Here is a 27,940-nt window from a genome sequence, read left to right as displayed (position 1 = left end):
AATCACTATTCCAAAGGCTAGTAACCGTCCGTGATTTAGCTCCTCTGTGTTGGCTCTGGTACGGGTTGGCGGGGACGCTGGGGGTAAGCGTATTCGCTTTTTTACCATCTTGAGTTTGAGCATTGGTTCCCAGGCTATGGTGTCACAGTAAGATATTTGAGTTATTATCTAAGTATTTATAGTTTGAATCCTACCTACGACGTATTTATAGGATTTTTTCTTCCAAATAGGAGACATAATCAAAAGAATGCTGGACTTCTGGACTAGTTGTCGCATGCACTTCCTGATTTATCTTAGTGGTCAATGAAAAATTTTCATAGGGTCGGACTGATCACTCCTAGAGATAGTCAATCAGACTAACTGAAATTATCATTTTTTTTAGTTTGAACATTGGTTCCGAAGGAATTGCTCGGGATGCCGAGTACTTTGATTGTGTTTTATTCTTCATAATTATAGTTCTGTAATTATCTGATAATCATATAATTAAAATTATATATTATAATTTGAATCAAACGCAATCTTATAATACCGATAATACTTAGTTTACAAATTTAAAAAATTAGATTTTATGAATACAGAAACATTGTAAAGTTAGTGAGTTTTTAAAATCCAAAAATCTAGTATCTCAATTTAGATACTGGTTTCAGCATATTTTTTTTTAAAAAAATTGTTTAGAAGTGAACCCTACATATGGTAGCTAACGTCTACTTTATTTTTTTTTTTTATTTTTTTTAAATTATATAAATTTGCATCAAAATCAAACGGCCTAAACCTTTTTTTAAAAAATAATTTTTTAAATGTGTAAAACAGTTAGAAATAATTATATTTATTAAAAATTATTAAATAAAACTAATATATATTATTAATAAATTAATTAATATGTGTGAATGAGCGAGATTATTTTTTGGGCTTATGATTATTAGTAGAAGTTTATAAAAATTATTTATTTTTTTATTTTTGATGTGATAATGATATGATATAATATGTTCTATGATAAAATTGGATTTATAGATTCAGGATTATGATTATCTTTAGTCATTGCTTTAACTTTTTTTGTTAACTAATCAATCTGATAACATTAGTAATTTCTATTGCAGTCATTTTGACAAACTTTCATAATTAGAGTTCTAGACTAGTTTACTTGAGTCGAGTTAAGTCATATATATATATATAATTTTAATTTATTTATAGGGCAACTAAATCAAGGTAAATTGAGTTTAAAATAAATATTTAAATTTGATTTTTACAAGTTTGATTTAAATTTAGTTTGAAAGTTTTAATTTAAATGTGTTTGATTGTTTGAAATTTTAATATTTTTTATTAGTTAGCAAATTTGATATTATAAATTTATTTATTCATTATAAAAATTTATATTTATTTATAAGTTTGATGAAAATTTTATTAATAAATATAATTCACAAACTATGAATATTAACAAGTTAAATTCAAAATTATTTATTCAATTTATTGAGTTATTTAAGCTTATCCAATTAATTAATCTGGAACAAATCTAAATAATTTTAATCAAAACTGCAAAAATTAAATGTTAGTTAGTCAATCAAAATTATTTAAAAAGATAAAAAGTTGGACAGGAATATTTTCAAGATGGGAGATATTATTTTAAATTTTTTTAAAAAAGCAGGGCATTTTTCATAATAATAAAAATAGGAGGTTTTTTTTGGACTGAAATGATTAGATTATTAAAATTCACAGTGATCATTTTTTTCAAAATACACCTGCACGTAGGTTGTCGGACATTGGTTACTCGCGCGGTAACAAATGGTAAAACTTCGAAATATTAGGGGTCAAAATGTAAAAACATTCTATTTCGATCAGTCGAGAATCTTCTGAACGTTTCCACAGCTTTCTCCTTTGACAGGCCGCAGTTTACATATTACCGACCTCCTCTGCAGTTTGAATTCCACCGCCGTGGAAGAACTCCTAAACCCTAGTCGACTCGATGTTCGGCCGCGCAGCAACCGCCAAGCTCGCCCGGTCCGCCTGTTCGGCCGCGGCGCGCCGCCGCCGCTCTTCCTCCCTCCGCGCCGCCCTCTCCTCACACCCCGCGCCGGCGGCCAGCCCTGCGGCTCCACTCTCCGGTGCCCGCCCGTACTCACCCTTGGTTGGAGGCCCGAGCTTACTCGGCTGCTCCTTGGACAAGGGCCTAGACCGTCGCCAGTTCCACTCCTCCACCCCTCTTCGCTATAACCATGGCGGCGGATCTCAGGTATTCCCACTCTTTTCCTCATTGGGAATGAGTTGATTGTGTTACTTCTCGATCGATCGCTCTGTTTCTTGCCTTCTGCTGCCTATATATTCTTCGGATTTTACTTATTTTGTATGTTTTTCTTGCTCATCATTAATGGGGCTTATAGATACACTGTATGAAAAGTTGAATGTGCGGCGTGATGAAGGATGAGGTGATGCTTGCATTTATTGAATTGCTTCATTGGATTGCTACGGTGGACGGTCTTAGAAGATAATATACGAGCAGTTGGAAAGTTGCACCTTGGAGCAGCGGGAGTGCTGCCGTCACTAACAATTGGTTCTACAAATGATAGTTTAATAACAAACTTGCTTGGCTATACTAATCGCTAAAAGGATCCTTCTCGATTTCATAGTCATGCAAATAATTTGCATTGAGATGGGTGGTAGCTTCAGCAATGCAACACTAGATCCTTAGAGGTGAGACTAGGTTAGTTCAAAGAGAAAAACATAAATATACTGGAACATTATAAATGGCCAAATTTAAAAGTGATGTGGTCAGCTAGGAAGGTCCTCGGTGAGATCAATTAGAGCGTGGTGGTTGTCATTGTATTCCCTAAAATTTCCATTTTTAACCTCGTAATCATGGAAGCTAATCTACATTGAGATGGTGGTAGCTTCAGTAGTTCCACATGAGACATCTAGAGGTGAGTTGACATTGCATAACGAGGTAAAACTAGTCAGATACATTTTTCTTTCTCTCTTTTCAGCTGCACTTATTCGTGTTAATTTATATTAGTACTCTTATATAGAGAAGTCACTTACATCAAATGGTTGGAGCAAAGTCATGAAAAAATAGTACAAAAACTACTGAGATTTTTTCCATTATGAGCTAATAAATTTTTGATACTTCTTTTTCAAATGAAACAGAGTTTTGTGTCTTGTTGGTTTGGACTTCAACTTGTTCTGGATAATTGCATAGGAAATAATGCAAAGAACTGCCATGTGGTGCATTCTTTCTTTTATGTCTTTTGTTTTCAGGTCCATGCTTGATAAGTAACTCAATTCCATGTTGGCTAATGGGAATTAACCAATACAACAACAACAATCAAAGGGTCGCCTATATGGATCCTTTTATGTCATTAGATTCTATCTCCTACTATATCTCTTACTATGTCATCATTTGTACTTAATAAATTTTATCTTGTTTTATTGTTGTTAACAAAATCTTTTTTGGTCTTCTTCCTCGTTTGATGTGCGTATTTATTATAGTTTTACATCGTTTAACTAGAGCATTTATTAGTCGTTTAAGTATATGTCTGCATCATCTTAAAAGTGTCGAGTGTTCCCTCAATAGATGCAATTCTGACTTTCTCTCTAATTCTTTCATTTCTTATTTTGTCCCTCCTCGTATGGCTACATATCCATCTTAACATTTTCATCTCTGCAACTTTTATTTTCTGCTCATGTACTCAAGTATAGCTCAACATTCAGCGTCATATAACATAACAGGTCTAACCGTTGTTTTGTATAACTTTCCTTTAAGTTTTAGAAATACTTTACGATCACATAAAACATTCGATGTTCTCTTCCATTTTACCATCCTACTAGTATTCTATGAAGACATTTTTCTCAATCCCTTTATCATTTTGTAAAAATGATTTTAAATACTTAAAACTCTTCATTTTAAAAAACTCGTCATCTCCTATCTTAACAATTGTGTCATTATGTCTAATATTGTTAAACTTAAATTTCATATATTCTATTTTTAGTTTTTTACTACACTAAGTCTAAAATTTTTCGCTTTTAGTGTTTTCCGTCAGGATTCTAATTTAGCATTTACTCGTTCACGTGTCTCAACTACCAAAATAATATAATTTGTAAACAACATACACTACAGTGTTATATTTTAAATGTGTGCCTAAGTTCGTCCATAATTAGTGTAAAGTGATAGGAAAAGTTGATCCTTGATGTAATCCTATCTTTATTGGAAATGTTTCAGTTAATGCGCCTGAAGTCTTAACTTTGGTCGTTACATTCTCGTACATATCTTTAATTAGTTCAATATAGATTACGTTAATACCTCTATTTTTTAGAATTCTCCATCTGATCTTTTGGCACTCTATCATAAATATAAAACTTGTTTTTGCTCCCGATACTTTTAAATTAGTTGCCTGAGAAGATGTATGACTTCTATGGTCGACCTTATAGGCATGAGTCCAAATTGATTTTGAGTTAATCTTTTTTCTATTACTCTTTTTCAAAGTTTTATGGTATGACTCATTAATTTAATATCCTTATAGTTTGTATAATTTTGCACGTCTCCTTTGTTTTTATATAAGGGAACTAAAGTACTTACCTAGCAGATTTTTTTCTTTCAATATCATGTTAAATAATTTTGTAAACCATTTAATATCTTGTTTTCTTAGGCACTTCCATATCTCTGTTAGAATATCATTTGGTTGAATGGTTTTTCATTGTGCATCCCATTTAATGCTTGTTATATTTCTAAAATTTGAATTGGATAATAAAGATTTAATTTTTTATACTCATATAACCTATTTAAATTATTAGTCACTTTAACCTTCATTAAAAATTTGATGAAAAAACCTTTTCAGCGTTGTTTTATTTCTCTATTGTTTACTAGTATCCTATTGCATTCATTTTTAATACATTTTATTTGGATAAAATCTTTTGTCTTCCTTTTTCTCACTTTAGTTTTTCTATAAATGTCTCTTTCCCCTTCTTTTCTATCTAATTTTCAATATAATTGTTCAAAAGTTTCATTCTTTGCTTTATTCATTACTTGCTTAGCTGTTTTTTAGTTATTGCATATTTTTTTATATTTTCATTATTCTTACAAATATATAATTCGTTATAAGTTATTTGTTTTTCTTTTACTTTCTCTTGTACTTTCTCATTCCACCACCAAGTTTCCTTACTTGGTGGTGCATGTCCCTTTGACTTACCGAGTACATTCTTAGTTATTATTTTTAACTTTGATATAATCTTATTCGTATTAGAGCCACTGTATATTTTATCTAATACTTGTATTCCTACTTTGTCCTTAAATGTATTTTGTTTTCTATTTTTTAACTTTCACCACTTAATTATAGGAGTCGTATATATTTTCTTCTATTGATAATATGCTCAAGACGTATATCCAACACTATTAACCTATGTTAGGTAGTTTTCTCTAGGGATGACCAACAATCTTTACAAATCTTTTTATTACTCTTTCTAACTATAAGAAAGTCAATTTATGATTTATTATTTTTACTTTTGAACGTGATTAAGTGTTCTTTTCTTTCTTAAAAAATATATAAACTAATATAAGGTCATATGCTATCGCAAGATCCAATATAGTTTTCCCTTCATTTCTCGTTTCAAACCCATAACCCCCCATGTATCCTCTCGTATTCATAATTTTTTACTACGACATGCTCACTTAGATCGCCTCCTATTTAAATCATTTCATTTGACGGAATGTTTTGTAATACTTCATTTAGGTTGTTCCCAAATCTTAATTTGGTAGTTTTATCTAATCCTACATGATGTGCATATATGCTAATTACGTTCATAGTTTCTTTCTCCATTACTATCTTGAGAGCTTAAATTCTATCTCATTTTTTGACTACTCCTATAATTTCATTTTTTAACAAACTATCTACAATAATATCCACTTCATTTCTTGTTTTACGTATTTTAACTTAAAACACAAGTTCTCTATCATCTTTGTCTTCTCGTCTATTCATTTTTTCTCTTGTACACACAAAATATTAATTATTCTTCTAATTATCACATCTACTACTTCTATTGATTTACTAGTGAGAGTTCCTATGATTTATATTCCAAATCTTAGACTATTAGTTTTTCCTATAATATTTATTCTTATTTAACTTATGGTGTGAGAACTATTGCTTATTTAACACGACATCCGAGTTCTTATGGAGATGTAACGGTCCTTGTCCATATGTTATTGTTGGACTTGCAACGCGAACTCTTACATATTTAGCCCTACACTCAAGTTCTGGAGAGGTAGTGGTGCTTGCCAAGAACGCGTTCCTTACAAGGAAACAACCTAGCATTAATACAATAGTTTAATGGATCCATTCATTGAACATTTGACTTAGTTTTAACATTGGTCGGCAACCTAACACAACTCTCCTCCTTTATTCAGGCTTGAGATCGGCCATGATTAGTTCGCCATGACGGGTCTTTTACCAATACTAATTAAATGTAATTCTATATTATTCTTCTTATGCATTTCAATCACATTACTAAGCCTGGTAAACAGATTATTAGATATTAGTTGTGGATTAGTTGGATGGACTCCTAGCAATATAGTTTGTCTTAACTATGTCAACTTAAATTCTAAACTTGATCCTACTGTTGAATTCATCTGATCTTATAAACCAACTGAAGAGTGTGTATGGGCTGTTGTCCTGTTGTCTAATGTATAAAAAAAGTGATTTATGCTATCTGATGTTTATATGGATGAGGTTTAAGATCATCTATTTGTATGATGTTGGGCTTCAATAATTGAATAACTATGCCTAAGTTCACATTTATGCATCTTCTAGGAGATTTAAGCTCATAAATGTGTTTTACTTATCTATTTTGCTAGTTGCTAATCTATTTGGTAATCAACTCAAAGCCCTGTAATCAATAATGTTTTCCCAGGTCACTCAAACAGAGTCCACTGAGATGGCATGGGATGGAATCATTGGTGCAATAGACGCTGCGCGACAATATAAGCAGCAAGTGGTGGAAACTGAACATCTTATGAAAGCTCTTCTAGAGCAGAAAGATGGTTTGGCTCGAAGAATCTTTACTAAGGCTGGAGTTGACAACACATCTGTTCTGCAAGCTACAGATGAGTTTATTTCACAGCAACCCAAGGTGAATAAATGCATGATTGGTGTTTAGCTGTAAGCATCTTGTATGAACACCCAATCAATAGCTCCTTTAAATGGCAGGTTATTGGTGACACAAGTGGGCCTATATTGGGACAAAACTTAATTACACTCTTTGACAATGCAAAGAAGTTTAAAAAGGAGTTTAGTGATGAATTTCTGTCAGTTGAACATCTTGTCCTGGCATTCTTGTCAGACAAAAGATTTGGTCAACAATTATTGAAGAATCTCAAACTCAGTGAGAAAGAGCTGAGGGAAGCGGTGACTGATGTGCGTGGAAGCCAAAGAGTCACTGACCAAAGTATGTCTTCTACTCATTATTTTCTGTTTTTCTTAATTTTGATACTCTTGGTTCAGTTACCATATTTGTGTAATTTAGTCTATTAAATTTGAAATTCCTATGCGTGTTTTCTGTTCTATCAAGAAAATATCACAAACATAAAACTGCACATGAAAATATATGGCATTTCTCAAAGGAAAAACTGATTTTAATTATTATATGTGATAGTTATTTCTCCAATTTTCATCATGTGTAAATGGATCTGGACAAAGTTAGAAGAAAAAACATAAAGTCGAAATGACTATTGGAGGTGAACTAACCCTACAATTTATGCTTACGGAAGCCAAGAGATATATCTCTGAATCTCTTCCTTTACAGATCTGTATTAAGTATTGCCAAATGATTCAAAAGTATTTTTGTGTTAACATGGTTTGTCATCTTGCAATTGGTTTCTTCTCATGCTAGCTATCATCAATCTTTGTTCATAAATTCCTTCCATCATTCAGCATGCTTTTGTATTGGTTATATTATATTATATTATATTATATGGCCTTTTGTGGAATGGTTTCTTTATTGTAGATCCTGAAGGGAAGTATCAAGCACTAGAGAAATATGGCAATGATATGACAGAACTTGCCAAACGTGGTAAACTGGACCCTGTTATAGGTCGTGATGATGAAATACGACGCTGTATTCAGATTTTATCTAGGAGAACAAAAAACAATCCTGTGATTATTGGTGAACCTGGTGTTGGGAAAACAGCCATTGCTGAAGGGTAATTCTCTATTTTATGTTTCCATCATTTTTCTGAAAATGTCAGCTGACTTGAACTTAATCAGACACCAAGATAAAGATGCTGATCGTGCAAATATTACTTTAATTAGATAGTTAAATTAACTGCTGTAATTGTCATCACACGAATATGGAGGCAATAGTTGCATGGTATTTAACCTTCGAAAATATCCTTCACAGATTAGCCCAACGCATTGTGAGAGGAGATGTTCCAGAACCATTACTGAATAGAAAGGTATGGGCAACAGTTCAATAACAAAATAATTTTTATATTTAGAAATTATCCATGTAATGTAGAAACATAATGATTAATTATTTAGTATATGATCATAAGTTTCATTATTTGTTCAACAAATATGATTGATACATGTTAATTTTCTTGTTTGATGAATCTATGTAACAATAGCAAGTTTAATAACTGCTTTTGCAGCCAAACTAATTCTTTTTGTCCGTAAGTAGTAAAATTGTGATATGTTGGATGGTATTGCTTGTACCTTTCTTAAAACTTGAAATTTCTAAGCTCACACTAGAAATTTTGTCTTACTACTTTTGCATTCATCAAACTATTTTTGTTGCATAAACTTTTAAGGGCTGTGGTTAGTGATTGGTGAGCCTCAATATTGCTGTACTGAAATTATATTTGCATATATGTCAAACTATGTGTCTAGTTGGATTTGAGTCAGTTTTTATAGTTTCAGATTATGTAAAGGTGCTTGATTATTCAGGTATCTAAGAACAAAGTGCTGAAAAATTTAACCTTGTTTTTTTAATTGACTCCGTCTTTGTGTAATCACATAATCTGTTCAGCATTCACATGGCAACAAGTTATCTGGATTTTTTTTTCTTATGCTGAATAACTCTTTCTTGTTATATAATTTAGTGTATAACCGTGCTTACACATTAGTCAGAATCACTCTATCAGAATGTACCATGAAATTGGTTGCATATGTTCATGGTAGAGACCCAAAGATTAGACTAAGGTGTACCATTGAGCAGGGCTGTGTAGATTCTATTTTTTTGTCCCTTTCCTTCTGATGGTTGCTTAGCAGAACTTACTATGTAATAATACTCAGAGTACTCTTCAGCCTTTTGTATTTATTATGATGCATAGATAATGGACTATATTTGTCGTTATCCTTGGTAATTTTTTTTCTTCAACAGCTGATATCTTTGGATATGGGTTCACTGCTTGCGGGGGCTAAATTTCGTGGCGACTTTGAAGAAAGATTGAAAGCTGTACTAAAAGAAGTTTCTGCTTCCAATGGCCAGATCATTCTATTCATCGACGAGATTCATACTGTAGTTGGTGCAGGTTGGTTTTTCCCTTCTATTCCATTAACTTTTAAGTCAGTACAAATACAAATTTGTGACTATGATGGGCTTGCTGGGTCAGTTCCTCTTATTTGGTAGTACTTTTTCCCCTCTTATTTAGCTGTAGGCAAGTTCTGGAATTACATTGTCATGCCAGTAAATATTTCTAATATCAACATCTGTTATTTAATAAAACATCAAATGAGCTTTGTGGAAAACAAAATCTATTTTTTTCTGTATAAGTTTTAAGAATCAAGTATTGTGTGATACTTTCCTGCAATTAAAGCCCTTCAAGATACTCTGTTAAATTTAACATGGTTTTAGAGCAAGCAACCATGTGTAGGATCCCTACTACCATGTCAGCTCAGTTCACTTGTGCCATCTCATATCTTCAAGTGAGCCAATGAAACTGATACTTAAATGCTTGGTAACCATACTTTTATCATTTTGTCCTGTTTTGATCTTGATGAGTAGGTTAGGACAAAAATTGGCATGAAATCTATACTTCAATCCTTGGGAACCCCATTGCTTGTCATTTTTTTCTTGTTCTAATATTGATTAGCAGATGAAATGGCCTGAAGGAAAATAGCATTGGTTCGTCGGACCTATCATCATAATTAATTAACCACCTTAATCATTTTATCTTTCTATAATCAGCTGCATTGCTAGTATGTGCATAGGCTATCAAAATCTCCATAAACTGGCTTGTTTTCCAACTATAGGGTTTCATATTTTTGGCTTCTATGTACCATACTATCATGGTGCAGTAGCATGAACGCAAAAAATCTATAACAATAGAAAGGATTTTGATTATTCATAAGATACATACTAGATAATCAACTTGGTAGCTTACAATAGTCCCGGTTCAGTGTTTACTCGGATTTTTTGGCTTGTTTTTACTTCTTGTATTGTACAATCTAGGAGCTACTGGTGGGGCAATGGATGCTGGAAACTTGTTGAAACCTATGCTGGGTCGAGGAGAGCTCCGTTGTATTGGAGCTACTACCTTGAATGAGTACAGGAAGTACATTGAAAAGGATCCAGCATTGGAGCGTAGGTTTCAACAAGTGTATTGTGGTCAGCCATCTGTAGAAGATTCCATATCAATACTTCGAGGACTCCATGAGCGCTATGAGTTGCACCATGGTGTCAAAATATCTGATGGTGCTCTTGTTGCAGCAGCAATGCTTTCTGATCGGTACATCACTGAACGTTTTTTGCCTGACAAAGGTATTCTGATGGACCATTGAATTAAAGAAAAATGATAGCAATTTAAGTCGTGTAAGTCAAGCTGATTTTACTGGTTCCTTGTAGCCATTGATCTCATTGATGAAGCTGCTGCAAAGCTGAAAATGGAGATAACATCTAAACCCACGGAGTTGGATGAGGTGGACAGAGCAGTGCTGAAATTAGAGATGGAGAAGCTTTCCTTGAAAAACGATAGCAACAAAGCTTCCAAAGAACGACTAAGCAAGCTGGAAACTGATTTAGACTCACTCAAGCAAAAACAGAATGAGTTAACAGTGCAATGGGAGCAAGAAAAATCATTAATGAATAAAATAAGTTCAATTAAAGAGGAGGTAAGCTGCTTTTGTTTGTGAATGATGGAAACTTGATTCTTGCAGAGCTCTTCTTCATTTACTTGATGTTGTTGTAGATTGATAGAGTCAACTTGGAGATGGAAGCTGCAGAGCGTGAGTATGATCTGAGCCGCGCAGCTGAACTGAAGTACGGTACACTTATTTCCCTGCAAAAACAGCTCCAAGAGGCTGAGCAGAAGCTTGCTGAATTCCAACAGTCTGGGAAATCAATGCTTCGGGAGGAAGTCACAGATCTTGATATTGCTGAAATTGTTAGCAAATGGACTGGTATACCAATCTCTAACCTTCAGCATTCAGAGAGAGATAAATTGGTTCATTTGGAGGAAGTTTTGCACAAGAGAGTGGTCGGTCAGGATATCGCTGTTAAATCCGTGGCTGATGCTATTCGTCGTTCTAGAGCAGGATTATCAGATCCAAATCGTCCTATAGCAAGTTTCATGTTTATGGGTCCTACTGGTGTTGGCAAAACTGAGCTCGCAAAAGCTTTGGCTGGTTATCTTTTCAACACAGAGAATGCACTTGTAAGAATAGATATGAGCGAGTACATGGAAAAGCATGCAGTTTCTCGGTTAGTTGGTGCGCCGCCTGGTTATGTTGGTTACGAGGAAGGAGGCCAGCTTACTGAAATTGTACGACGAAGACCTTATTCTGTAGTGCTTTTTGATGAAATTGAGAAGGCACACCAGGACGTCTTCAACATTCTGTTGCAACTGCTTGATGATGGAAGAATCACTGATTCACAGGGAAGGACTGTCAGTTTTACAAATTCAGTTGTGATTATGACATCAAACATTGGTTCACACTTCATCCTGGACACGCTTCAAACTACACATGACACAGAGGAGGCTGTGTATGAACTGATGAAGAAGCAAGTCATTGAATTGGCTAGGCAAACATTTCGCCCTGAATTCATGAACCGGATCGATGAATACATCGTATTTAAGCCTCTGGACAAGACACAGATCAGTCGCATTGTGGAGATGCAGGTACGCATTCCAAATTCCAAATCCAGAAAGTAATGTATAGTATTAATGGTTCATTTAACTGTCGTTCTTACAAATTATTATCTTCTTTATGATCTTGCAGTTGGACCGTTTGAAGGAGAGGATGAAACAAAAGAACATCTACCTACAATATACTCCAACGGCAGTTGAGCTTCTCGGAAACCTCGGTTTTGACCCTAATTTTGGTGCCAGACCTGTCAAGAGGGTGATCCAGCAGATGGTTGAGAACGAGATTGCACTTGCCGTGCTGCGAGGAGATTTCAAGGAAGATGACACCATTATAGTGGATGCTGATCAATCTCTCAAAGATCTCCCCCCTCACAAGAAACTAGTCATAAGAAAAGTGGACAACATCCATTTGCCTGATGCACTGGCAGCTTAATAACTGATTTGGCCAATAAATAAATTAGAGAAATCCTTTTTTCAGTTTTTTTTTTTTTAACTGTGTTGGTTTTGTAGGATATCACGAGGGTGTATGATTATGAACAATGCTGCCAACGGCCTGGCTGAAAATATTTCGCTTCTGAGCTAATTCTCTATAAAATATGGTAGCTGGTCTTCTTGTGATCTAGTATATCCTAATCACATTATCAATTTCCTCATCGAAATCCGCAGGAGGAAGGGAAGGAAGGCCTTGCCGCCCGCACTCCTGTAGCCCTAGTACTAGTGGTGGCCGCTCCCCTACTAAGGAACAGTCGCAATTGCATTGTGAGCGATCGACAAAATTCCCTCACTTGTTCTTTTTTCTATGTAAGAAGGGGAAATTCGTCCTACGGACTGTCACTCCTTGTCTTACAACTGTTTTATATTATTGGAAGAGAGTAAATTAAGCTAGCTAGGAGGGTAATTTCTTAATTTTTGTTGGAATTCGATTATTGTCCAGTTCTATAAATTTCAATTTATTATGTGATAATCATTTCGGCTATGTTCTGAAACCCTCATTTATTATCTTCTCGGGGCGGTGCGATAGTTAAGATATGGGGTGTTGTCACATGAAGTATTAGGGTCAAAACTCGACGTGATCGAGCATAACTTCTTTCATGTCTTGGCCATTTGCACTAATGGCTAGTAGCCACTCGTGATTTACCTTCTCCGTATTGATCTAGGAATGGATTGACGGGGGCATTGGGGCGAACGAATCACCATTTTACAACATGAAACCCTCACTTATTCTTCTATTTGTTTCTGTTAGTGTGATTTACAGACGTTCGACATCGAATTCCTTGTTTCTCTATGTTTGAATTCTTCAAACTGCTGCTTGACAATTGATTGAATTGGTGAAGCACTTGCAATGTAAAATCTACTAACGCTTGCATCAAATGTTTCTCGTAGTGAGATGAAGAGAGACAAATGGCGGGTTCAGTTTATAGTTAGATTACTGTACATCATGGTGACAAAAAATGAATACGTTCGTTCTCAGCACTCCCACCAATCCGTCTCAGGATCAACATGGAGGAGATAAATCATGGGGATTATTAGCGTTTGAAATAGTGACTAGTACATAAAGAAGACATTTATCTTGATTTTATCGAGATTTAAACCTCAAATTTTATGATAATAATATTTTATGGGCTAACTACTAGATCATCCTAAAAGGACCGAACTGTACGTCATGATTACATGGACATAGGTGAGAGATTTATATCAGTAACAATTACACTAAGGATCTAATATTTACAAAGGGTGGATACTTGAATTATATATAAAAAAGATATTTACAAATCAAATAAGTCAAATCTTTTTCTCATCCACTAATTCATCATGTGGTTTCTCATACTTTTTCCTGCAACCATAACTGATGTTGAAAACCTTTCAGAATTACAACAAAAATCTAATAATTAAGTGTGATGCTACTGTTGGTTTATGAGAAAGATTCATATAATCATGGACTTATTGAGATAAAAGTTTGATTGCTATTCTTATTATTTGTATCAAAAGTTGAATCTGCAATGAGAATTCATTGTAGCCATGTTTTTTTGTCTTTCATGTTGATTCAGTGAATTAAGAGTAGTCATCTTAACTCGTGAAACAAATTTCCTTCTGAATATATTCAAAATACACTGCCACAACTTGGAAGGAAATCATTACTGCTTTAAAACAAGTTTAAACAGACCAATATCCACACTGTTGATAGTTAAAAATGGTGTCAGGAAGAGGCGAAAAAAGAATAGAAGAATATCAAAGTATCTTCTTACACAGCGATGATAGACCATGCGGTGATGCGCAAAGATGAGGATCTCGATGTCCAAAACCATGGCGATCTATGAGAGTCGAGATGAGTCTTTCAAGTAACTCGACTGATGAACCTCACCCGGCATCTGAAGTGGAGCCTTCTTACAGCTGCAAACACATATTAACATGATCATGCCTTACATCCGTGCAGATGCTTTGCCCATCTTCGAGCCATGAATGGATCAAGGTACCCCCACCTCTGGATAGAGTCACTACTTCCTGTGCTGATGCCGGGATCGCTCCCTCCAATCTCAGACTGACGGCCGTCATTTTGGTCATTTTTCTCTGTGCCAACCACCACTTCTCCTGTGCTTAGCCTTTGTTCCACACCTCCTTCAACGTAGCTATAGCTAACGGAAAGGAACCCACAGTCATCTGCCAAGTCCAGTGGAATCCTCTTTTCTTCCCCACCCCTCAGGTCTCCCAACGATATCCACCCACCTTCAGCTCCTATCCTCAATTGGGTCTCCCTTATTGTGCCTCCAAGCAACCTAGCTAAGAACTCCTCAAACTCGTGCATCGCCAACCCATTAGACATTCCAAATCCAAAACCGATATGGAATCTGTGAATGGGGATAGGGAATTGCAGATCCCTGCATACGTAGCTTCGGGTTGGGCTATCCGAGAGATGGAGGATGTTAGCCAGTGGATTGTGGTGTGCCCGGTCCTCAAGTATCTTGAGGCCCTTGCGGAGACCTTCAGCAGGCTCAGCTTCACCGAGGTAGAATATGCGGTCGATGACTTGTAGTGCTGCCCGCTTCCCTTGAGAAGACATCCGACGGAGAGGAAGCGCACGAGTGGCAGTGGTCGAGTAGGTGACAATTGCTAATCTGTCAATTGGCCGAAGAGAGAATACAACAAGGGCCATGGATTGCTTGAGCAACCTAAGATGAGGACCGTTTGGACTTGCGACGAGAACAAGATCAGTTGCCTGTTGGTAAGAGAGTTTTACCGATAGGTAAGCCCTCTTCTGCCTATTCGGCGAAGTGTTCTGCCTTGGAGACAAAGCTATAGAAGCACAATCAAGTCATTTGGTAACACAATCTCCACAATACACACATATCAATATGTAGAAATACTCTCAAAGAAGTTACCTGTTCGTGGTAGCGCAGGAATGATGGTAAGGCGGAGGCGGCGGTTACCAGCTTCAGTGGTAGCTTCAAATTCAACAGGGTCATCATCATTGTAGTGAGTGGTATGGAGGAAGGATCGACGGTTGAAGCGGGAAGTGGCAATTGAGTCATCCAAGATACGGAGAATGGGATCGGAGTTGTTGATGGAGGGTATGGTTAACTCTCGCGGGAGCTGTGACCATTGTGCCCGACAGATGGGGCATGTGACACTGCCGTGCCGAACGTTGGATGCAATGCATTGAAAGTGAAAAACATGCATACATTGAGCGGTGAAGATCTTTTGGTTGCTCGCAGGGTCTGTACTTCCATCGACACAGCTAAGAGGCTCCAAGCAAATGGGACACAATCTCTGCAATTGAGATAACAAAAATGAAAGCTAGCAGAAGTTGGAGTGAACTAAGATTGACGAGAAGAGTTCCAGACTCCTACTGTCCCTTAGAGGCTTCACCCAATCGAATCTTTTAGCGATTCTACGCGAATATAAAATACTGTCAAATGCAGAGTTTTGAAGTATATATAAATGCAGTAATAAATAAATATACACTATATACTAGAATACATGGCTTTATACTATGTATTGAAAGCCTCACATTCAGGTGGTTTGGTGGTGGTCCCAACAAACAGGACCCCCTCGTGATAATGTCGGATGGGGCCCAAAAGATGAAAGACAACATCCTTCCTTGGTTCAGATCTTTGAACTGGTGGTTTAGCCTTTAGTCAATAAATAAAAAAGAGACAAGGACAACTGCAGTAAGTCACTGAGGTCACCAAGCGAAGTGAGCGGCATGATCAAGTGGTCAGAAGCGTGCAAACAGGCAGTGGGTGTCCCAGCAATGATGATGAGTTTATTATCTCACCCTGATATCCTATTTGAAGGAAACCTTCGTGCGGCAGTAAAATTATTACCTTGTGATTTTATGATCACGGATTTAAATCGTAAAAATAAACACTTACTACATAGAGTAAGACTACGTATAATAACCCCTCGGGCTTGGTACAACGATAAAGACACAGGGCGAGCAACCTAGTAGCCAGGGTTCGATTTGTAAGAAGGCAAGGAATGTGTCCGTCGTAATCGAATTCCTAGACAAAGCCGCCTGTTGGGTGACACTGCCGCTCGTACTTCCAAATTTATCCGGTGGGCAAATCGGGAGAAAGCCACCCACCTCTAGGATTAGTCGGAGGATGTAAACCCTCGATCATTCACTCTATCAACCTTTCATCCTTGTTCATGCAAGTTGATCAATTTAGGCAATCCAGCGTGTCAGTTGAGCTGATTGGCTTAAGTGCGATAGGCCTAGGCAAGCTGGTAGATTTGGGCAGGTTAGAACATTTAACAATTCAGTTTGTCCAATCAGGTCAATTGAGTTGGTCCAACTAACCAAGCCAATCATCGATCTCTATCAAATCAAACAATCCAATTGGGTCAGTTAGTCTGGGGTGGTTAATCTGTTTAGGCCAATCAGTTTGAGTCAAACCTAAACGAATTATCAGGCTCCACAATTTGGTTAAGCCAGTCAGCCCATGTCCTGATCATTATCTTGATAAGAGAAAAAATATTTTAAAAAACATGTTAAAAATATTTTAAACATATTTTAATAATTCATTTACCCTATATATATATATCCTGGTTGGTAAAGAAAGGCATTGCTGGACCACAATAAGATTGCAGATGAAAAGAGAAGAGAAGAGAAGAGATTGGGTAGTACCTTATCATAAGCACCTTTTAATCCTGTTCCCCCTTCCCCAGGCTTTCCTTCTTCATCCTCCGTTTTCAAACTGACGGCCGAGCTTGAGATCTGACACCATACCGGAAAATTATACAGCGGTGATTGGAAGAGGAAACATGGAATAGATGAGCAGGGGAAAGTGATCGAAAACGCTTTTTTTTTTATTAACAGATCAATATGTAAATCTGAAGACAATCAAATTTCTACTTTTTATGCAACAGTAAGTAGATGAGCTGTGAACACGAGAGATAAAGTACCACGGAAAAGAAGGAAGAAGACGATGAAAGGAACAATGCCTAAGATAGGTTGATTAGGATAAAATTGTAGATTAAACAAAGAGATGATCGAAGTCAATGCACCCTTTTTCCCGACCGAAAATCCAAATCTTTTTTCGGAAGAAATGCACACGAAACCTAATTTCTTGTGGGAAATGGGGGGAAAAAGGAAGGGAAGAAGGCGTACTGTTCTGGGAGGAATGTCATTGGAGAAGGAAGCGCCGCAGGGGAAGCCGATCCGCTTCGCCGCTCTCCTCCACCTCGATGCGCCTCCGCCCATGGACACGACAGCCGCCGGGGAGCAAAGCTGCACCGCTCCCTTTTGATATCTTCGCGACTCGATTTGAGCCTCCCTGTGGTGGTTGCTTTACTCTGCAGCTTCGTATTGCGCTCCGCAGAAGGGGAGGAGCCCCACTGCCGCCCGAGCTGCCTCCTTGTCCGTTTCCTAGGCGCCCTGCCCTGTTTCAAGACATAGAAGACCTAAACCTACCGCCCATGGCAAGTGTGAAAAGGGTCCGGTGAGAACTGTCAAAAGTCAAGTTTTATTCTGAACTTTCTGTCATGCAAATTTCGATATGAATCACAAAACGAATCTGTCTTATGCCCAACGACAACGCATTTATCAAATTTTTTGAACTAAATAGAATACATAACCACATAATACTAAATTTTTAGACCATCCACCACACATGCTTCGCAATTACCCCGACTAATGAAAATCGATCGTCCAGGTTCGATATTACTTGGTTTGTCATTTTTTTTTCCAAAACAAATCGGACCACATTCGTTAATACAGAGCCTCATCAAAGAATCCAATCATACTGGCAATTCAATAAATCACATTGGACACAGCAGTCCTTTATATAGATGTTTACTCCATCAATTCTCAGCCGATCATATTAAATCTATTATACACAGTCAAACATTACAAAAGACTATTTTCATTATTTAAATCCGTAATTTCAGAACAATAATTTTATCCTCTCCTTCTGCCATACAATTTTAAACAAACAAACAAGTATCATCCAAGATTTAATATTATATATATATATATATATATATATATATATATATATATATATATATAATTTTAATTGAGGAGTTGGAAGGCGATGGAGATGCATAGATGGCCAATTAAGCTGTAAAAATAGTATATTTAAATTAATAAAAATAAAAGACGTTTTAATTTTTACCGTAGTTTTTTTTTACTTATTTATCAAAAGTATTAATTGCATCAAGCATAATTATAAACTTCTGTAGTTGAGTCCAAGTACAATAATTAACGCACTATTCCAACCGACTGCAAAGCTGGCCAATGGTTGCTTCATGAAGGTCCCAAAGAGCCCCCCCCCCCCCCCACACACACACACACTAACTAATATGTTCCAATTAGTTCCATCTCTTGTCCCTCTCATGAATGATTGACAACATGAATAAATAGTGACATGACACCAAAAATTAGGTCAAAATGTTTGACAAACGATAATTGAATTTTTGGGAAACAAAATACACAAGTTTCACTAAACAATTTTTTATACTGCAGCAAAAAATGAATCGACTAAGTTATTTTTTTTATTAATACATGTGCTTGAAAGTTGAATCAACTAATCACATTACTAGCTCTTAAAAAGTCAAGCTTTGTATAGCCATAAACTACTCAAACGTAAAAGTTAATGAAGCAGCAGGTGCAGCAGAGATGCAAACACTACTGCTATCATTATGATAAACTTGCAGCTGGAACATCTGGAAATTGTTATTTGTTTTGACTTAAAGGTTAAATATAATATATGAAAGAACAAATCACAATCTTTTCTTCACTTGTACATTCAATTGAATGATTAAATGGGCCGGAGAAGTACTTGAATGAGGCCAAGCTTTATTTTTGGATTTCAGGTAAACCGAAAAGATCAGAATGGGATAGTTATATGCTTTTAGTTTTAGGTTTCAATTTTTTTGATACTTCAAATCAATGGAAAACTGACTCGTGCCTTGAGACGAATGAGATAATGATTTCACTTACAAAATTAATGGGTTGATTCTCTGACCTGCAAAGAACTTCTCCTCCTTCCCTGGAAAATTTCCACTGCAAAGCAAAAAGAAGAAACATAAAGCATGATGCTAGTATGATAGCAAATGGATTAAATTAGATAATGGTGTGAATTTAAAGTTTCTTACATGAATTTGAGGTCCTCTCTGATTTGCATTCAAATGGAATGTTACAACAAACACTTTTCTGAGCTTTCTTGCACCCAAATCAATAAATATGAGAATGATCTAAATTCGAAGTGTCAATGTCATTAAATAAGCATAACCAAGTTACTCCAAACAATATTCGTCTACCCCGGCATAATACAGTCTTCAATGAGATAGTCATACATGATTCATCCATGGGTCTCTAGGATTATCTTTAATAGATGACGAGCTAAATGATTTAGGAAGCTGTAATCTTACATGAATCGAACTGCATGCCGTGCATCATTGGTTGAAATCTGAACCTGAACTTGACTCTAGTATGTGAGGGATCATCAACTCCGACTTGCCATGGCCTGTGATGCTGCCAACTTGAAACCTTTTGGATTGGCTCTCGGGCTTCGGGCTTGCTGAAGGGGAGCTAACATGGAAGGTGGAGTCAGGTGTGAGAGGTTCACGGCGAGAGGAGAAAGAATCATCACATGAAATGCTTTTGTAGAATCCATAAGTGTCTCCTTGTCCCCTACCAATAGCCTTATCTTGGTCCGGGGATTCAGAAGTTGGTGCTGGGGTTGAAGGATCAGTCTTTTCAGACTCCAGGAAGTGATCACCAGAAGTGAGTGCAGGATTGCCCGATCCAGGTAGTTCAGCTAATACACCACTAAGGCGGTGCTGCTCATCGATAATCTTCTTAAGATACTTCCCTTGGGCTTCTATTCTTAGCTGCAGTTGCCTTTGCACCTGTTACCAGTTTTACGGCAATGAGACTAACATTCATTGTGGCCATCTCTCAGGTAGCAGATTAGCTCAAAGTTGTATTTGAGCTATAAAATAAAAAAAAAAGGGTTACGAACAATACGTTACCAAAATTCTAAATATTTGAAGAAAAATGAAAAAAAAATCAAAATTTTCCACTTCAACTTGGTAACTAAGACAGAAATAAGTAACAATGTGTAGTGTTCACTTTTGGAGGAGCTTGTGTCTAGGCATATAGGTTCTATTATAATAAGTTGTGACAAGTTGTTGTCTATATTGCTGGTAATTTGATCTTTCATGTGCAAAACTAGGCATATTGTGATAAGTTAGTTGTTGTCTACATTGCTGGTAATTTGATCTTTCATGCACAAAACTAGGCATATCGAAGTTGATTGTTACTTTATTACAGAAATCGTAATGACCAAAAGTTGCCTATTGAAGCTGATTGTCGCTTCATTACAGAAATTGAGAGATCAAGATGATTAAGAGTTTGCGGCCCATTTTTACTAGTCCTGTACAAGTTGTTGTTTTCTTTGCTAAACAGTCTAGCACATTTTTCTACTTTCAGTTCCAGGTAGGCAATACCAATATCTGTGCTCTAATTTTCTCTGACTTAGAGGGGCTGTTACAATAGTCAATGCAACAATTATCTTGCATGGGCCATTTTTTTATGTATTTCTCGACTATATACCTTCAAAGAAACTATACAGCATCAAGATTTGAAACCAGGAAAACATAATTTGGAAAAGTCATAATAAGGATTGAACTCAAATAGTGGAATCATTTACTAAATATCCTCCATATAAACTTGCCTCTAGTTGTTCCTGAAGTCGTTTCTGCACCTCCATCTGCAATTTCAGTGCTTCTGTTATTTGAATTCCCCTGAAGAAAATTAGTTTTCAGCCTATCTCACATATTCTCATCCCTACATAGCAAGCTAAGTGAAAAAGACCGGACATAAAAATAAGATCAAACTAGTTAGCAACAAGCATCTACCAAATGAAGCCACAAAAGTGCACAGATTAGGTTGATTTATTATTTACTAAAAAGAGAATATAAAGAAATTATTGAAAGACTAAAAACACTGGAAAGTTCAAGAAAGGGGAATCAAACTAGTTTTTTCTTAGCAAGTAGACTACGGACTCAAAATTTTGCACAATGAAATCATGTACAATTTTAGTAGTTCAATTGTCAAGAAGCTCAGGTCACCAAGACAACCGATTCTCAAATGTTTCCTTTCTCCCTATGCAACCTGCATATGATTATAACCCAAACACTTGACCACATTCCTTCAACCACTGATGTGCCACCATACTTCATGAAATTAAGGTTATAAGTGATTGTTATACATGAAAAGCATTCAATGGACTGAAAAAAAAACAGAAGAGGTAGGAAACAAAAACAATGGTTCGACACAGGAAGAAGTATGCATTATAAGAACAACAATTCTCAAACTCATGTGGACACTGCTTGGTGAAAGTGTAAGGTTATATATTTCCTGAATTACAAATAAGTAGGAATTACTGCTATTTCACAGCCTGATAGTGTCTTTTGCTTGTAACTTACAGCTCAGTTGCACATTGAATCTGATTATCAACAATGATTAAACTGAAATCTATCAATTCGAATTTTGAAAAATCAGAAAATAATTGTTTTATTCATACAAATTAATATAAAGAATAGTTGATCATTATACATACGAAGAGTTTTCAAGGCCTGGAATTGAATTTTCATCATCTTTCTTTTCAGACTTTATACCTGCATAAAATTAAGCAAAAACGTTTTTAGTGTCTATCACCTCGTAAACAGAACAATGCTACAACTTCCAGAACAATAAGCTAAATACTCGCTACAACTTCCAGAACAATATGCTAAATACTCAGCTGAATATAGTAAAAAATCATTTCCCTACCATCATCTGAAGCCTCAGGTACATACTTTGCAAGCCGATATTTCTATGCATACAATAATAACCAAATTAAATATATATGTACATAGTGGAGCATATAAAACCTTAAAAAAAATGAAACATCTCATAAACAGGTACCTGTAGATGACTCTTCACATGGTATATTGTTAGCCCTTGAACACCCATGATTCTAAGAACTCCCTTAGGAGTTGCTCCTGTCAGGAATCCAACTTGCCAGTGGTCAAATGAATATTATTTCCCATATGTTAGTAAAAAATTTAGATAGATAAGAATATTAACTAATGCACTTGAATAAATACTAATAAATTGTTGCTCCAATCAATCGGTTGCTATTGTCAGGTTGATAATAGTGATAGTTGCATAGTATATTGTCAGGTTGATCATAGTGATAGTTGCATAGTATCAAAGTTAAGCAATCCCTTTAATCACATAAGATCAATAAAGTTATCTATTTTCCTCATAAAAGTTTTGCACTTGGCAAGAAGTGTATGTTCAGGAAGAAATATATCACGGAGATAGATAACCCTAGAGAACAGTTTAACAAAAATAAGAAACTATAACCTGTATAATTATTTTTGTTTCCACTAAAGGTTAAAATATGGAAGGGGAGCCTTGGCGCAACGGTAAAGTTGTTGCCATGTGACCAAAAGGTCACGGGTTCGAATCCTGGAAACAGTCTTGCAGGGTAAGACTGCGTACAATGGATCCTTCCCCGGGACCCCGCATGGCGGGAGCTTCGTGCACCGGGCTGCCCTTTTTTTTTTAAAGGTTAAAATATGGAAGCATTAAAGTCACAATGTGAAAGCTTTTGTTTTGTAAGTTGATATATTATGCAGATGGATTTTTTTTACTTGATTTGTTCATTCGCCACATTTAGCACTTTACAATGCCTATGCAAAAAGAAATTAAGAAGATTGATATAGAAATCCAAAATCAAGTAATTTCTGAACTGCAAATTACCAATATAATCTTCTAAAAATGTCTAGAAAGCACTTACTATCTGGACCACCAAGTTGTGTCACGGCATCCACAAAACGGTCATGCAGATCAGTTGTCCACCTTAAACGCTGTCTTGAAGCTAAATTATTAGGGTTGTTCACACCAGTGATAGGTCCCATAGTATTGTTACCTGATTCAAGTTATTGGCCCTGAGAGACCTAATTGATATGAGCCAACACAATACTTGAGAAAGGCATAAAACGATGCATTTGTCACTATTTTATGAAAAAAATATGAAAAAGAATAATCCATGTAATCAAGTAGCAGAATAAGGGAATTCAAAGATGGATATTGTTTCAACATCTCATACCTACGAGACAATTTAGAATGGCACAGGATCAAGTTAGAATATTTATTCTTATATTCTGTAGCCTACTAAAATAAGAAAGTTAAATTGTTATGTTGAGAGAAGGGGATCATATATGAATGCACATTTGATATAGTTCCTACTATAGTAATTGCTCAGATTCTTTAGAACCCAAATACTATCTGTGGACATTGTATTGACATTTATTGTGTCATCTCAAAATACTTCAACTGGTATCAGGAGTGATAAAAATATTAAAGCTCTATACATACTATTGAACAGATCATTGTAATATGAAATCTATGCAGACAATAACTTATAACAGCGGTTCCAAAGCTCAAATGAACGAGTTACTACTTATTGTGACTGGGGTTAACAATTTTATGGTTAATTCTCTCATCTAGGAATGTTGTGATAGTTTGCATGGTGAGGAATTTGGAAGGGCTGCCAATATAATGATGGAGACCACTATCAGTACATGCCGCCAATTATGGATATTTTGGACTATGAATTGGGCTTCAGATCTTGACAGAACACCAAGCATGACTAAGGGAGACTTGGCACCCTAGTTTAGCCCCATATCAGATATGGAGTCATGAAGGAGATTTGTATAATTAGATAAGTAAATTGCTACTAATTTGAACTTAACTACTTTGGGTTAGTAGTAATGCAAAATAAATTAATAGGTTAGTTCTCTCATCTGGGAACATTTTAATGCTGTGAAATAATTTTAATGATATCCGTAAAGTAATTTTTCAAACCCTATAAATTGTCACGAAATTTGTCTAAATTTCAACTTACCTATAACTACCGTTAAAAGTCAACTCCAGAGATCATGGACTTTTCTATAATAACAGGCTCAGTTTCAAAAAAATACGGGAACAAATTGAAAAGGGCTATGACACAAAGAAATAACATTTAATTAGCAGTAAATTCCAGTTGGTATAGGTATCCCTGGTAAAGAAACAACTCGCGTCGGTGGCCATCAATGTGTTTCTTCCACTCAATAAGATCAATCACCACCAACCAGAACCAGAATAATGTCAAATTAGCGCCTCTATCAAGTTCATCCCACGATCATGAAAAGCAAAGGAGGACAATAAGCAGGATAAATGACCTAGTGATTAGTGAGGAGATCTAACAGTGCGTGCAAAAGTAGCCAAGCCTAACCTAGTTTTGAGTACAGGCCCCTTGAAAAGTGATAGGCAGGTAAAACCTAAGCTTTATTCTTCCTGTTTCCCCAAAAGTGGTATTTCGAGCTTCAGATAGCCCCAAATGGTACGAAATTACTACCGACAACATCACCCCATCCAGATCCGGATACAACAGGAATCAGCTACCATACAGAGGTTTAAAATTCAAAAAGTTGAAGAGTTGAGTAACCTTAAATCTAATAAAAATGGCAACCCTAACTGCGGATCACAAATCCCATCCAAAACCAAACAGAGGTAAAACCATACCTGTGCAACCAGCTTCAAAAGCGATCGACACTCCCAACTGCTGGAACGAAAGGCAAAAGATCGACAGGTTTCAACTGGAATCATGCAAACCAGATCAAAGTTAGGCCAGGTCAAGCGATCTAAAACAACATGACTAAAATATATAAATATCGATCACCTTTAACGCGAAAACGATACTTCTCCGATAAACTTCGCAACAGTCGTCTCCCTTTCTTCTCTTCCTCTCCTCTACGCGTCCATAGATGCGTTGGCCGTCAACCAACCGGAGGTCCCTCTCGCTCGATCGTTCGTTCGCTGTCGTCACGGCATGTTGCAGCAGCAACCGTCAAATAAGACACGTGTCGACTCTCCCGTGACCCTCGTTTTGACTTCTAGTTATGGCACGCAAGCCGTTAGATCGGGAGGGGACGGCAACTGATGAAGAGACTGAGTTTCCATCCCCAGTAATGAAGTGCTTTTTTTCAACCCATTTTTTTGTCTACTCGTTTATGTACCAGCGTTTTATTAGCTAGAAAGCTGGTCCCTGCCGGCGGAGAAAAATTAGGTGCTCTATAACTGGGAGGATTATCGTAGCGACTTTTATCGTGGATTTTTGGTTTCGGGCATTAATTGGCACGGACTCTTCTAAGTCGTCCGATTCAACTGATTTGAATCACAGCCATTGATATCAATCAAAATTACAAGTTATGACAGGTGGACGGCGTAGGTAGCTTTACATTACATGTAGGCGAAAATGCTGGATTTTACGGCATCTCTAAAGGGCAAATCCTAAAAATAAGGATTTTCTTTTATTTTTTTAGGTGTTGTGTCATTACCATATCAAAGTAAAAATCTCACTGTTTTCTTCACTATGAAAAAAATTTACCTATAACTTTTTTATAGGCTCCATATTCAGTAATTCATATATCTTTAAAAAAAATTAAATTATTTGTTAATAGAAAATGAAAAATTAAGAATATTGAATGTCGGGATGAATATGTGAACTATGCAAAGTTATATTTTTAGAATAGGAAAAGATCTACTATAATTTGGATCCATTTTGGAAGAAAAATGATGAAATATATTAGAAAAAATAAGAATGATTTAATTGAGTGTAGGATGAATGAGAAAAATTTAAATGAGAGGATAGATATATATAAGTTTCGAAGTTAGCTGCTGCAAAGGGGAAAAAAAGCAAAATGATTGGAAAATAAACAGTAGGAATAAAAATTGGCTGAAAAAAAAGAAAAAAAATGAAAGAAAAAACGAAGGAAAGTAGGAAAAAAATAAAAAATAATGACTAATTCCATCCAAAAAATTATATTTTTTAAAAAATAAGATCCACCATTTGATAAAATCCTGAGTTCAATTTTTTGAACCCAGTCGATGGTTTCGAAAAAAGAAAATTTGGCCACAATATATTAGAGTAGGTGCCCTGCAAGTCAACTGTAGGTTAGGATTTTATTAACTCTTGTAAATAAATATTCTTTATTTTAATATAATTCAATGCAATTTGATATTTACTTTATTTTTATACTCATGCTAGATGCATAGATAAAGTTCTTGAATATAGGACGGATCCAGGATTTTAGATCTGGGGAGACCATATATTAAATGACGAGGTTGAATATTAAATAACGAAAATAATTATTAAACATATTATATTATAATGATCTCTTCAAATTTCTACCAATATTATATATTTAGTTAAATATATTATATTATAATCATCTTTCCAAATTTACTATATATTTAGTTAGAATGTGAAATATAAAGTAAAAATATATATATTTAGTTAGAATGTGAAATATAAAGGAGAAAAAAAATTAAAATTCAATCCAACAAGGATTTGAACTTGAGAAGCAAAAAATATAATCTTACCATTAGACCAACCATACACAACTAAAACTAATGGGGCCAAATAATATATATATATATATATATATATATATATATATATATATATATATATATATATATATATATATATATTATTTAAAAATTTAGGGGGGTCGTGGCCCCTCGGGCCCTAACATAAATCCGCCTCTGAATATACTATAGTGAAATGTGGTGGTACATATGATGACTATCATGAAATACATCAATATACATTAGATATTCTAAACATGTTCTTAATCAATTGAGCTACCTAATAAACAAGAATAAAAGGTCACTTGTGTTTGAGATTAGCATCTGTAACATAGTGTACCATATTTCATTGGTAAGGACAAAGAGATGTTCAAGAATACATATAAATGCTTATACGATGAGTTCATCAAACAACCCTCACATGGACTTTCCAAGTGGTTATCATTTATCGAGTGGATAAATCCTTAGTTGTGATTGTACACTAGTAGTCCTTATAGCCTGGGACGACACTAAGGCTTTATATATTAGGGTTATACTTTGACTCATTTACTAACTCTATTTAGGGTCATCAGGTAGTGAGATTGAGCGTAGAAATGAAACATATAGGAGTCAGTGCATTTAGTCAAGGATTTATCACACACCTGCAAGTGTGGATATCCTATATAATGTATTGTTTTATAGTGTATAAAGTCTTTGATTAGAGCTATAAGATGCACTTTAAGAAAGGAGTTTCCTAGTTGCACATGTTGTTGGAACCCCAAGATTATTTTGATGTGATCGAACAAGTTAAGTTAGGTCCTGTTTGGTTTAACCCTTGTGTCTAAGTGTGCAGGAGCTTAGGAACACAGGAAGTCAAGCGGAAGACGCGGCTAGCGAGAAAGACGGCGCGGGAGAGAGCCAACGGGCTCAATGCGTCTGAGGGACGAGGTGCCGCGGAAGAGTACATCGGTGGATAAGAAGAATGTACGCGA

The 27,940-nt window shown here is 35.8% G+C and overlaps 3 protein-coding genes across 11 annotated transcripts; 1 reads left to right on the top strand and 2 right to left on the bottom strand.

Moving 5' to 3' along the window:
* The first annotated feature begins 1,859 nt into the window (after nucleotides 1–1,859).
* Nucleotides 1,860–12,680, top strand: LOC122042176 (chaperone protein ClpB3, mitochondrial-like). The gene is made up of 10 exons (XM_042602163.1): nucleotides 1,860–2,227; nucleotides 6,889–7,107; nucleotides 7,185–7,422; nucleotides 7,981–8,176; nucleotides 8,374–8,428; nucleotides 9,355–9,505; nucleotides 10,426–10,734; nucleotides 10,819–11,084; nucleotides 11,162–12,091; nucleotides 12,192–12,680. The coding sequence occupies exons 1-10, from the start codon at nucleotides 1,961–1,963 to the stop codon at nucleotides 12,489–12,491; spliced, it is 2,931 nt and encodes a 976-aa protein (XP_042458097.1). The 5' UTR covers nucleotides 1,860–1,960; the 3' UTR covers nucleotides 12,492–12,680.
* A 1,476-nt stretch (nucleotides 12,681–14,156) lies between these two features.
* LOC122042172 (E3 ubiquitin-protein ligase WAV3-like) lies at nucleotides 14,157–20,067 on the bottom strand. Of its 4 annotated transcripts, XM_042602154.1 has the most exons (7): nucleotides 19,931–20,067; nucleotides 19,655–19,753; nucleotides 19,500–19,562; nucleotides 17,667–17,938; nucleotides 17,184–17,273; nucleotides 15,436–15,823; nucleotides 14,157–15,349 (listed from the first exon to the last, which is right to left on the bottom strand). In XM_042602154.1, exons 4-7 carry the CDS (start codon nucleotides 17,757–17,759, stop codon nucleotides 14,472–14,474), a joined length of 1,449 nt encoding a protein of 482 aa, XP_042458088.1. In that variant the 5' UTR covers nucleotides 17,760–17,938; nucleotides 19,500–19,562; nucleotides 19,655–19,753; nucleotides 19,931–20,067; the 3' UTR covers nucleotides 14,157–14,471. The 4 variants fall into 4 exon arrangements, with proteins under 4 accessions (XP_042458088.1, XP_042458089.1, XP_042458090.1 ...); XM_042602155.1 differs by lacking the exon at nucleotides 19,931–20,067 and having other exon boundaries at nucleotides 19,525–19,562; nucleotides 19,655–19,747; XM_042602156.1 differs by lacking the exons at nucleotides 19,500–19,562; nucleotides 19,655–19,753; nucleotides 19,931–20,067 and adding an exon at nucleotides 15,904–15,944 and having other exon boundaries at nucleotides 17,667–17,715.
* Nucleotides 19,755–25,438, bottom strand: LOC122042173 (myb family transcription factor PHL7-like). 6 transcript variants are annotated; one of them, XM_042602162.1, is made up of 9 exons: nucleotides 25,279–25,438; nucleotides 25,122–25,195; nucleotides 23,485–23,512; nucleotides 23,353–23,422; nucleotides 22,473–22,549; nucleotides 22,338–22,380; nucleotides 22,126–22,183; nucleotides 21,238–21,307; nucleotides 19,755–20,410 (listed from the first exon to the last, which is right to left on the bottom strand). In XM_042602162.1, the coding sequence occupies exons 5-9, from the start codon at nucleotides 22,518–22,520 to the stop codon at nucleotides 19,955–19,957; spliced, it is 675 nt and encodes a 224-aa protein (XP_042458096.1). In that variant the 5' UTR covers nucleotides 22,521–22,549; nucleotides 23,353–23,422; nucleotides 23,485–23,512; nucleotides 25,122–25,195; nucleotides 25,279–25,438; the 3' UTR covers nucleotides 19,755–19,954. The 6 variants fall into 6 exon arrangements, with proteins under 6 accessions (XP_042458096.1, XP_042458095.1, XP_042458092.1 ...); XM_042602161.1 differs by having other exon boundaries at nucleotides 23,485–23,503; XM_042602158.1 differs by having other exon boundaries at nucleotides 22,473–22,564; nucleotides 23,353–23,512.
* Nucleotides 25,439–27,940: the final 2,502 nt, after the last annotated feature.

The sequence above is a fragment of the Zingiber officinale genome, chromosome 2A (genome assembly GCF_018446385.1).
Source record: "Zingiber officinale cultivar Zhangliang chromosome 2A, Zo_v1.1, whole genome shotgun sequence".
Classification (NCBI taxonomy): domain Eukaryota; kingdom Viridiplantae; phylum Streptophyta; class Magnoliopsida; order Zingiberales; family Zingiberaceae; genus Zingiber; species Zingiber officinale.
Note: the sequence above shows the minus strand (reverse complement) of the source record. Positions and strands in the feature narration are given on the sequence as shown.